Source organism: Silene latifolia, chromosome 5 (genome assembly GCF_048544455.1).
Source record: "Silene latifolia isolate original U9 population chromosome 5, ASM4854445v1, whole genome shotgun sequence".
Classification (NCBI taxonomy): Eukaryota; Viridiplantae; Streptophyta; class Magnoliopsida; order Caryophyllales; family Caryophyllaceae; genus Silene; species Silene latifolia.
The window spans coordinates 15519790-15532337 of NC_133530.1; the positions used below are offsets into that span (position 1 = coordinate 15519790).

The window sequence follows — 12548 nt, forward strand, 5'->3', positions numbered from 1 at the left end:
AAAATTGTTTGATTAGATGAGTAATGCAACCAAAAAAAAGCAAGTAATGGACAATTAGGACACCTATGCAAATAAAAGGGACTTTGTAAATACAAAGTTTTGCTTGTGACGATCTAACTCACATGATTACATTACTTAGAGAGGGTGAATAAGGTTTAACATAAAACACAAATTCTCATTTTAAGGGAGATTTATTGAACATAAAATACATAGGAAAACCAAAAATGAGAATAAATACAGTACAAACACTACTAGATAATAGAGATACTCAAATAAACCACCAGAAACCAGTAGAAGGTATACATACCACCCGAATACCAGCAGATAATAGAAATTATCTCTTCACTTGATTGATTCATTTCATTCTTCCCTATTTTTAGCGGGATGAATGGTAATGTAGGAAATATGTTGAATTTTGGGCCAGTCTCCTCCTGATGGCGATTGGCATCTCTCAGCAAGTTCCCATAATTATAGAATGAAGTACAATGAACAATGAACTTGCTGTCTAAATAATTCACAAATAGAACATGACCCTAAAAATAAGCAAACTTAAAACTGCCTTTGACATATTAACTTTCAACCACATAGCGCCATAATAAACCCGAGATGAGTCTGGCCTTACCCGCGATGGAGGAGAGAAGTCTAACTCACAAGCCCAAGAATGCTCTTATCTCCCAAAACCAATTGGCAATGGGAGAAACACACCTAGGCCTTATAAGATAGACAATCTCTCTCTTTTTCACCGATGTGGGACTCACAAGTGGATTTATACTCCAACACACCCCCACACTTGTGAGCCCACTTAAAGATCGGTCTGGAGGGACTGGACATCCTCACAGCCGTCACAGTGCTCACTCGACCCGAGGGACTGGACTTCCTCACGGCGGGTCGGTGCACATAAAGGCTCAGTTTTAAACACGAGACCCAGGTCTTTTTTTTTTGCCTTGGGCTCTGATACCATAATAAACCCGAGATGGGTCTGGCCTTACCCGCGGTGGAGGAGAGAAGTCTAACTCACAAGCCCAAGAATGCTCTTATCTCCCAAAACCAATTGGCAATGTGAGAAACACCCCTAGGCCTTATAAGATAGACAATCTCTCTCTTTTTCACCGATGTGGGACTCACAAGTGGATTTATACTCCAACACGCCACGTAGGCTATGTGGTTGTTGCTTTAATAGATAGGATGGTATTGTTTACTATATGGGCCATTCACTTATATGCGTAGAGTTACTTAAATGGGCTATATTGGTAGACCAAAATCGTGTCAAATAATCTATCTTAAGGGGGATATTCATTTTATAATTAAAACGGTTTAAATATTAAAGGGTTATTTCATGAGAATAATCCAAACTAAGACCTCTCTTCTCATATTAATCCAACCTAATGTTTAACTGAGAAAAATCCGAACTATAACATCATTTAACTTGTACTAAACCGATCCCATAATTTACCTGATATTAAAGGTTTTCCAACAGGTCACTTGGTGGATTTTTTTTTCAGGACTTTTTTTCTTATTGTTTATCAATCTTCATCTTCCTAAATCAATACTTTTTCCAAATTACAAAACTCAAATTTTATCAAAATCCAGAAAAATCCTAATCAGTTAACCTAATTAGATCTTCTTATCTTCTTCTTCATGGATCTTCTTCTTCTTGTGGGATTTATTTCTTCCCTTTTCAACTTATTGAGATAGATTAAACAATGTTTTGCTATTTCTTAAATATTATTCTTTTATCTTTATCTATCCAATGAACTTAATCAGTTTTAAGTATAAAATTGATATATTCGTCTTAAATAAGATCTTCTTCGGTCATTTTGCATGACTTATTCATATATGTGGCCAATTTATGCAAATAAGTTATACTAGGATCTGACAACATACTTAATTTCGTGTTTGGAATAATCAAGCCGCGGGTCGAAATTTACGAGTCTTTGATCCTGAACAAACGCGCGTTCGTTCAGGACGGGTTTACGGGTCGAGTCAAGTTTTAATAGCTCTACATATGCTACACGGTGAACTCAACTACAAATAATTTAATACTTAAACCGTTTTAATTATAAAATAAATAAATAAGAATAAGAAGGAGGAGGAGGAGGAGGATGATGATGATTATTGTACATAAGTTCAAAATGTATACCTTCATAAATTAATAAGGAGTGAACAAATATATACGATAAGGTTTCATTATGCGTTCACGATGGTGTACGTGTTTAAGACTAGTAAAACTGTATCTAAAATGTTTGATTAGATCAAATGCAACCAAAAAAAGTAACGGACAATTATGACACCTATGTAATGGAGACCTGGTTAATGGAGATTAATCAATTTGTTTGATTAATCTAAACTGAATCTAAAATTGTTTGATTAGATGAGTAATGCAACCAAAAAAAAGCAAGTAATGGACAATTAGGACACCTATGCAAATAAAAGGGACTTTGTAAATACAAAGTTTTGCTTGTGACGATCTAACTCACATGGTTACATTACTTAGAGAGGGTGAATAAGGCTCTGTTTGGTAGCGCATTTCAGGTACCTTTTTTCATCGAAGTAGCTTTTTTGACAAAAAAAATTCAGGTAGCTTATTTTCTTGAACGCGTTTGACAAGTAGCATTTTATAGCAAAAAAGGTACCTGAAATGAAATGCTACCTAGGGTAGCATTTGGGATTTCAGGTACCTGATTATATTTTGCTTACCTTTTTTACCCTTCAACTTTTTATATATTACTCCAATATTATTATTTTTTATATTATGATCTCAAATAAACCCAATTAAAGAGTTTCTACGGAAATGAAAAGCGTCCGTGATAATATCAATACTTTAATTTAGGGTGCAATTTAATTAACTATTTTTATGTATGGTTTAATAGAAAACTTACTTCGTATCCATAAAATACATTTTTTGATGATATATTGTTTGATATTTATATATATATATATATATATATATATATATATATATATATATATATATATATATATATATATATATATATATATATATATTTTACGTTATCGTGATATTTTAATTATTATTTCCGTCATTTTGAAACATGTTGAAGACTTGTGCAATTATAGTGAAAAAAATTACATTTTCTTCTAATTACTAACAATGCCAATGACAATAATAATAAAAACATAAATGATAACAATAATAAGCCATGTCCTTTTACGTCATTTGACCAAATATCAGCTACCTTTTCAGCTAGTTTTCCAAACAGTTTTAATAAAAATTAGGTACCTTTTAAGGTCGTAATTTTCAGCTACCTTTTCAGGTTTCAGCTATTTTTTCAGGTTTTAGGTAGCTTTTCAGCTAGTTTTACCAAACGGAGCCTAAGGTTTAACATAAAACACAAATTCTCATTTTAAGGGAGATTTATTGAATATAAAATACATAGGAAAACCAAAAATGAGAATAAATAGAGTACAAACACTACTAGATACTCAAACAAACCACCAGAAAGCAGTAGATGGTATACATACCATCAGAAAGCAGTAGATGGTATACATACCAGATACTCTTGTTAATCGTCTCCATAGAAATTAACTCTCCATTTGACTGATTCATTTCATTGTTCCCAATTTTTAGCGGGTGTAATTAGAGGTGGCAAACAATGACACGACACGAACCCGACACGAAATTAACGGGTTTGGGTTGAGACTTAATGACCCATTTATGTAAGTGGGTCGACACGAACACGACACGATATTTAATTGGGTTGGGTTAGGGTTGACCTCTCTTAACATGAACCCGACACGAATGACCTGTTTACTAAATTAATCCTAATTTTTCTTGATCCTGCATCACGTAAATATACTTAGACTTTCAAAATATGGACGTGACACGAAAACACGACACAAAATTAACGGGTTAGGGTTGAGGCCTTATGACCCATTTATGTAAGTGGGTCGACACAGACACGACACGACACGAGACTTAGTTGGGCCGGGTTTAGGTTGGAGGGATTGTGACCCGTTTTCATGTGACACGAACACGAATCCGACACGACCCGATCTATTTGCCAGGTCTAGGTGTAATTCTAATGTTGGGAATATGTTGTATTTTGGGCCAGTCTTCTCCTGATGGCGATTGGCATCTCTCAAAAAGCCCCCTTGAGCATTTATCAAGGGTTAGTGTCTTCAAGTTGGATAGGTTACTAATCTCGTGCGGCAGCGATTTCAATCTTGGGCAAGACAGTATATGAAGGCTTTCGAGGGAGGTGAGGCTGTCAATCCAATCTGGAATCGCCTCTAATGCTTTACAGAAGTATATTTTTAGGGTTGTCAAAGAAGACATACCTCGAAACTCCTCAGGAAGGCGTTCTATTTCATTCCGGCGGAACTATAGCTGACGGAGCCAGGAAAGGTAGCTGTTGAGGAAAACGACAGATTGTCTCTGCTTAGCAGGCACATTTGAAGGACCACATGTTTGCTCTATTACATCCTTGGTTTTGTTTAAAGGAAAATGACAGATTGTAAAGAAGAAATACGTTGTAGAAACACTTGGGCCAATGAAATGATCAACTCCATGTCCAAATACAATGTCTCCAATCTGGGAAATACAGGCATCAATTTCAGGATTTGATTATGATTTTGATCTTGAGCAGACTCTGTTATACTCCACCATCCCTTCAACTCAGGTATGTCTTTGAGGCAGAGTTGTGTAAGGGACGGGAATAAGGGAGTGGAAGAGTACTCGTTTGCACGAACTACCATGTCGCTTTTGTTGCTACTACCATTTTCCTCTATGTACTCCACCTTATCCAATCTCTGTAAGTTAGTTTAAATACCGTAGATGAGGGAGTCTTCCAAAGGAGCACATATTTATGCATTCTTTGCAATTATCTATATAAATATAAACCAGATTTGGAAGCCATAAATGGATACCTTCTCTCATCCAACATGGCAACCTCCTTCCTCCATAGTTTTCTATACGCAGGTTATTTAGATTACCACTGGGTTTGAGGTTCTCTAGCACCATCTCGTCTTCTAGATTGCTCTCTCTAAATATCATAGTAAACCAAGTAATCTCTTTCCTGTCCAGATTTGCAGCTTTGGCTTCTGACACTATATCCTTTGATCGTTCCACCAAAACGATTGTCAGACCGCCCTTCAGATTATCAAGATAGCCTAGGTCTGCTAGATCACACGCCAATTTAGCCTTGGATCCATAGGAAGTGAGAGAGGTTCTTGATTTTCCTTGGGCATATGACTCAATTTGTCACAACCAACGAGGTGAAGGTGTCTCAGCATCACTAGCTTGTTTATGTCCTCGGGCAACTCTTCAAGGCTTCGACAATAAGATAGGTTAAGTAAGTAAAGATTCACTAGCTGTGTAATTGATTCCGGGAGTTTACGGATAAGGTTGCTCGAAAAATCGAGATACCTCAAGTGGATCAGTTTGCCTATTGATCTTGGCAGTTTATTAATCCGTAGCCCATGCATCCGGAGTGCCCTCAAAGACTGAATTCTGAATATAGATGTATCATTTAATTGAAAAAGTCTCCTTATATCGAAGAACGCTGAATTATTTGATGGAAGAGGGAGAAGGAAAGACTTCAACTGCTTTAGTTTTAATAGTGACGATGGGACTTCCCAACCCGAGTAGTTTACTATATGGAATGATACATGACAGACTCTTTCATCAAATTCATTTGTATTTGAATCTGCCATCTTATACTTCAACCCAGCAATCGAGAGCACTAAATCAAGCATCAGGTTGTGCATTTGAAAAAAGTCAGGGCATTTGAAAATATTGTTTAGGGCTGGTAAGGAGGTTCTCATAAAGGTTGTGGCCAATTCACTCCCTACCTATGTTATAAGTATTTTTAAAATTCCCGCTAACTTTTGTGACGGTGACTGAGGCTGATGGTGGTAAGGGTGGAAAGGAGGAGTTGGTGCGTGATTAGGGTGCTGAGGATGATAGACAGGAGAACGAGGGAGGGGGGGGGGGGAGGGGGTAGGAGAGGAGACTTTGAATTGTTGTTTGGGGAGTATGGAGCTGGATATGGGGATGAGCAATGTTGAGGAGCAGGTCACAGTGGGAGGAGGAAGGCAAGGGGGGAAGGGAGGAGTGACGGGAGGTAGCTGGCAGCGGCTAGTACGGGCTGATATGGTGGCTGCTAAGCAGGTGGGCAGGGCGATGGTTAAAGAGCATGGGGAGAAACGGGGTCGTGAGGAGGTTCCAGTGGTGGAGGTGCAAAACCGTTTGAGAGTTTCGCTAGACGAGGGCGTCTTAATACCTGAGGCGGAGGTTGACGGTGGTCAGCCCCGCCGGGCCCAATGAATATCCTAAGTGTCAACTGTCGGGGCTTGGGCAACCCCGACACGGTCTGTGCTCTCCGTGCTTTAGTGCGGAAGGAGGCCCCGGCCATATTGTTTTTGTGCGAGACTAAACTTTGTGGTCGTGAGATGCGGAGGGTGAAGGAGAGGCTAGACGGATATTATGGTTTGGAAGTAGATAGTGCAGGAAGATCGGGTGGGCTAGCTTTCATGTGGAAGAAGGAGATCGATTGTGTTTTCATGTCGTCCTCGTTACACCACATGGATTTCTCGATTCGGGGTGAGAGGGGAGAATGGAGGATTACGGGGTTTTACGGATGGCCTAATGTGACTGATAGGCATTTGTCGTGGGATCTTCTTAAGCTGCTAGGGCAACAATCATCGCTGCCATGGGTGTGTATTGGTGACTACAATGAGATTCTTTTTTCTACTGAAATGAAGGAAGGGAGTCGATCGTAGTGGCAAATGAATAATTTCCGGGAAGCTGTGGATGTGTGTGGACTTCGGGATGTTTCTTGGGAGGGGTACAATTTTTCATGGGACAATAGCCAAGTTGGTGAAGCCAATCGACAGTGTATGCTCGATAGGGCAATGTGTTCGGCTTCCTGGATCGATAAATTTCCTTACGCTCAGCTCACTTACTTAGATCGTGAATGGTCGGATCATGCGCCGATTAAGCTTTGCTTGAATAAAAGGGATTCGGGTGGTAATAAGAAGCGGGGTTTCAAGTTTGAACAGATATGGGTTGGAGAGGATGGGTGTCGGGAGGCTATTGACCGAGGGGTTGAGAGGGGTGGAGCTGAGTTGGGAAATGTGCTAACTGAATGCGCGAAGGAGTTGAGAGCATGGAAATGGACTCGGATTTCTGACATTAATTGGGATATTAGCCGGAAAAGTAAACAGCTGCATAAATTGAATGAGGGTGCGAGGTCCGCGGATAACGTAGGGAAAAGGAAAAAATTAATTGCGGAATTGGCTGACCTGAGGCGAAAAGAAGAGCAGTACTGGAGGCAGCGTTCACGCGCCCTATGGCTCAAAGATGGCGACTGTAATACTAAATTCTTCCATACAAGGGCAGGAGAACGTAAGCATAAAAACTTCATAGCGTGACTTGTTGATGATGACGGGAATGCTAAGACTGATGAGGAAGGAATTGGCGTAGTGGCAATCGATTACTTCCAACGGTTGTTTACATCTTCAAATCCGAGTAATTTTGAGGTCTTGGACGGGATGGGGCAGCGAGTAATACCGGAGATGAATGCCTGTCTTACGAAAGATTACAGCGAAGAGGAAGTGACGGAGGCCTTGAACCAGATGCACCCATTAAAAGCTCCGGGTCCGGATGGTATGAATGGGCTATTTTTTCAGACTTACTGGAATACGGTTGGTCCAGCTGTGGTGAGTACTGTCCTTAAAATTTTACGAGGTGATGCTATGCCTACCGAGTTTAATAAGACAAATATTGTTCTTATTTTGAAGAAGAAGGCCCCGGATAAAGTGAGTGATTTTCGTCCGATAAGTTTGTGCAATGTGGTTTATAAGCTAGTCTCAAAAGTGCTAGCTAATCGTTTGAAGCTGTTCCCGAGTGATATTGTGTCGGAAGACCAGAGCGCCTTTACGCCAGGTAGACTGATTTCGGATAATGTCCTTGTTGCATTTGAGCTCTTTCATTATATGAAGAATTCTAGAAGTGCTGAGGGATTTATGGCGATTAAATTAGATATGGCCAAAGCCTACGATAGAATTGAGTGGGGATTTTTGGAGCGGGTTCTTATTGTGATGGGATTTGACAGAAGTTGGATAGCCCGAGTGATGGCCTGTGTCACTACTGTCTCTTTCTCGGTGCTCATTAATGGTAGTCCGTCACGGTAATTTACTCCCTCTCAAGGTTTGCGACAAGGTGACCCTATTTCCCCTTATCTTTTTATCCTTTGTGCGGAAGTTTTGTCTTGGCTTATGAGGCGGGCTGTGGAAAATAATTCGCTACATGGGATCCGAATTGTACCTGGAGCACCTCCTGTTTCGCATCTATTATTTGCAGACGATAGTATCTTTTTTGTTAAAGCGACTGTGGAGGAAGCTGATGTAGTCACTTCTATTTTACGCCGGTACGAGTCTGCTTCGGGGCAATTGGTTAGTCTGGATAAGACTACCGTCTCTTTCAGTAAGGGAATACCGATACAAAGGAGGAGTAACTTAGCTGCCCGTCTGTGTATTTCTGAAGTTGATGAGCACGCTCGGTATCTGGGCCTTCCTACAGTCGTGGGTCGGTCAAAGAAGGCTTTAATGGATATTCTACATGACAAGCTCAGTAAAAGGTTGACTGGTTGGCGCGGGAAAATATTGTCTAGGGCTGGTAAGGAGGTTCTCATAAAGACTGTGGCCAATTCACTCCCTACCTATGTTATGAGTATTTTTAAAATTCCCGCTAACTTTTGCGACGAGCTTCGATCGTTGATATCTCGGTTCTGGTGGGGGCACGAGGAGGGCAAGCGAGGAATTAGTTGGATTGCGTGGCGACGGTTGTGTATGCCAAAGGGTATGGGTGGAATGAGCTTTCAGGACTTTCATCTTTTTAACCTTGCTCTAATTGGAAAACAAGTGTGGCGCCTCTTGACGGAAACGGAGGGACTTTGGGCTAGGATGATGAGAGCGAGATACTATCCTAATGGAAATATCATGACAGCGGAGCTTGGGTACAATCCTAGCTACACATGGAGGGGTATTCTCGAAGCTAGGAGGGCTATGGAAAGCGGGTTGAGGAGAAGGATTGGGGACGGGCTTTCTACTCGCATTTGGGTGGATGCATGGATACCGTGCTCTCGTTCGGGAAGGGTGCTGTCTCCGTGTGGTCCTGGGCGTGAACTTCTTCTTGTGGCTGATTTAATTGATGGGAATGGGTGGCGGGAGGATATGGTGTCGACTCTTTTCTTACCATTCGAGCAGGAGAGGATCCGGAACATTAGGCTTAGCATGAATAGACCGCATGATGAGTGGTATTGGTGTAGGGAGAAGGACGGTATGTATTATGTTAAATCGGCATACAGCTTCCTCGCAGGGGAGAGGGAGGCTATCGATTGGAGTGGTGCGTCGAATTGGGAACGTGAGAAGTGGCTGTGGAATAGGCTCTGGAACGTCCCGGTATGGCCCCGAGTGAAGCTTTTCTTTTGGCAGTTGTGCAATAATGAAGCGTTGGCAACAAGAGCGAATATAGCTACTCGAGTTCGAGGTGATATTTCTTTTTGCTCTTTATGTAATTCCTTTTTCGAAACAAGTATTCATTTATTTAAGGACTGTACTGTTGCCAAACGGGTTTGGGAAGGGCTTGAGATTGACCGCGAGGAGGAGGATGGTGTGGGAGTGCGTGATTGGGTTGAGGCCAGGTGGAGGGAGATGGGGGTGCGGGAACAATCGAGATTTATGGTGGGGTGTTGGGCTTTATGGGAACATCGGAATAAGGTTGTTTTTTACCAACGAGAGGTTGATCCGGGGGATGTGATTAAGAGGACTTAGGACGTAGTAGAAGAGATTGATAGCGGAGGATGGGGGAACGAGGGGAACGGAGAGGGTGGGAATCGAAGCCAGGGGCAGGAGCGGAGAAAGGGATGGGAGAAGCCGCTTGAAGGGTTTGTAAAAGTTAATGTCGATGCGGGGGTTAAAGAGGATGAAGGAGTGAGTTTGGGGGTGGTGTGCCGAGTCTGTGAGGGTAGGGTTCTGTGGGGTGTCTCATGTGTGCAGGAAGAGGTATGAGAGCCACACGTAGCTGAGGCAGTTGCCGTACTCGAAGGAGTTATGGAAGCGCGTCGGAGAGGACATTCTATGGTCATGTTTGAAAGCGATTGCCTGCAAGTTATTGACGCTCTCAAAAGGAAGGCTAAAGGAAGAAGTGCTTTAGCTCTAGTCATAGACGATATATTAGCTGCTAGTAGTTCTTTTAATTCTGTTTTATGGTTTCATACTTGTCGTGTTAACAATAGCGTAGCTCATTCTCTTGCTCATTTATTTCCTAGGACTGTTGGTAGGGTCGTATGGTCGGATAATTTACCTCCGATCGTAAACAATGATGTCTCGTTTGATTTATCTTTAATGCAGTAACCCTTTGGGTTTTCCTCAAAAAAAAAAAGATAGTTTACCAGATGAGCAGTAGATAAACAAAGACGAACGTTTAATATGATAGACACACATAAAAATGGAAAGCACAAGTTTAACACAAAATATGATAAGACACCGATAAAAATGGAAGCTTGTGCTTTGAAGAACTCAAATCCGGCCTTCTTAAGCTCAGACATGCTCTTCCTGATTCTGTTAGTTTTTTAATGGAAAATGAGTTGGCGCCATCGGATAACCCCAATCTCGGCGCCACCCTTTCACATGCAATAAGTGGGGACCCCTTCAATAAATAATGCATGTGAGGGAGTGACATCCAATCTCGGCGTCACCTGGTGGCGCCCTATCATTATCCTTCTTTAATTTCTTCCTTTCGTTTTAACAATTCCTTTTACATATGTATGTTATATCAGTAAATGTTCAGTCAATAGTCTCACAATAGGTTTAAGTTGGATTAGCTCGAAGCATATATCCATTGAATTTGGATGCTTTATTTTTTTGTTAGCCTTTTGTTGATTACACTTGATAAATCTGGGTAGGGGTGAGCAAAAATATACGATACGGTTTTATAATACGGATACGATACGGTATACGGTTTGAGTTATACGGATTTCCGTATATACGATACGAAAATCCATATATACAATACGGTTTTATAAAAACCGTACCGTATCCGGGTCGGGCAAAAACGAAACCGTATATACGGTTTCTGACACGGTTTATTTTTTTGTATAAAAAAAATATTAAAAAATGCAAAGTTCCTCTTTCAACTCCACTCTTTTAATGTTTTTTACGACTTTTTTTACTAACTTATCTCAATAAACAAAAATCAGCCCTTTATAAGAGGTGGTCATGTTAGAGCTAATTATTAGCTCTTGAATAATTACAATGTTTAATTGGGCATTTGTCACCAAACCGTATCCGTATATACGGATTCCGTATACACGGATTTTCCGGGTACCCGAAAACCGTATATACGGTTAAACCGTATCGGATCCGTATAGTGATTTTTGCGATTTTTAAAACCGTATACCCGATACGGTTTTCAAAACCGTATCGGGTACACGGTTTTGCTCACCCCTAAATCTGGGTGTCAATCAAAAAACTATGTGATCATTATGGAGCTTGAGTAGGAAATTGTTAAGTAACGTATCTTCTTTTTATACAAATCGACGAATTAAAATGCTAGTTAATTGGTTTGTTGCTTGTTCGTATGTCTTATATTATTATTTGTGTAATAAAAGGTGGATGTCGATGAGAAGGAAATCTTGGAGTGCGGAGAATTTTTGACTCTTTCAATACACCTACAAAAGATGGGAGATGATGAAGTTTTGCGACTGCATTCAAGTACTTTGACAAGGATTCTAGTGGCTACATAGAGTTCCAAGAATTAAAAGATGAGTTACTCTGATGATTTCGGTACCAAAAGTGAACAAATCATAAGTGAAACTCTTTTTGATGTCGATTTGGACAAGGTACACCTTTGATTTTACGGATATGGCTAGGATTTTGTCAGATTTGGATTTAGAAATTTCGTTCATTTTTAGGCCCTATCTATAGCTATAAATTCTGATTCTGTCACCAGTATTCATTGACGGTATGGTGACATTGATTATGCAGGATGGTCGCATAAGCTACGACGAATTTAAGGCAATGATGTGTTCGGGAATCGATTGGAGAATGTCCTCACGTCAATATTCGAAGGCCATGCTTAATAATAAATTGTTCAAAGATAAATCTATACAATTGAAATGATGAAATGTTTAGGAGAATTTTTTTTTTTAAGAATCAAAATATAATTTTGGTTGATTTTTTTCTCTTTTGTCGTTCTATTATTCTAAAACAAAACGAAGGAACGTAATTTTGGAAGTAATAACCGAACAAAAATAGGTTACACATGGCACTATTGGGGGGCGTTTGGTAAAGGGGTAATAAGGGAAAGAGAATGAAACCCCTCATTTCTCGAGAAAAAGGATTACGCATCGGATGTATTACCCCAGTTGTTGAGTTTATATGTATTTTTTTGAGCATTTAAAATTTACAAGTTCTATAATAATTTTTTTATGGTAAAACTCAAAATTAATTGAATTTATAAGTATAGTTTTTAAGCAATTTTGTTTTTTTTTTTTCGCTTAATGTTTAAATAAATGAGCTCAAAA

At 40.1% G+C, this 12548-nt stretch overlaps 2 protein-coding genes across 2 annotated transcripts; one reads left to right on the top strand and one right to left on the bottom strand.

The window, feature by feature from the left end:
* Positions 1–4342: 4342 nt before the first annotated feature.
* On the bottom strand, positions 4343–5673 carry LOC141654903 (uncharacterized). Its single transcript, XM_074462013.1, has 4 exons — positions 5233–5673; positions 4862–5110; positions 4714–4770; positions 4343–4552 (listed from the first exon to the last, which is right to left on the bottom strand). The coding sequence occupies exons 1-4, from the start codon at positions 5671–5673 to the stop codon at positions 4343–4345; spliced, it is 957 nt and encodes a 318-aa protein (XP_074318114.1).
* Positions 5674–6747: 1074 nt separating this feature from the next.
* LOC141654904 (uncharacterized) lies at positions 6748–7392 on the top strand. The gene has a single exon (XM_074462014.1). The coding sequence runs from the start codon at positions 6748–6750 to the stop codon at positions 7390–7392; it is 645 nt and encodes a 214-aa protein (XP_074318115.1).
* The last annotated feature ends 5156 nt before the right edge of the window (positions 7393–12548 follow it).

Coding starts and splice junctions, on each gene's coding strand:
- LOC141654904 (XM_074462014.1), top strand. CDS start 6,748: ATGAATAATTTCCGGGAAGCTGTGGATGTGTGTGGACTTCGGGATGTT.
- LOC141654903 (XM_074462013.1), bottom strand. CDS start 5,673: ATGGCAGATTCAAATACAAATGAATTTGATGAAAGAGTCTGTCATGTA. Junction 4,771..4,861: donor ATTTATGGCTTCCAAATCTG/GTTTATATTTAT, acceptor ACTAACTTACAG/AGATTGGATAAGGTGGAGTA. Junction 4,553..4,713: donor GTAGCAACAAAAGCGACATG/GTAGTTCGTGCA, acceptor TGTATTTCCCAG/ATTGGAGACATTGTATTTGG.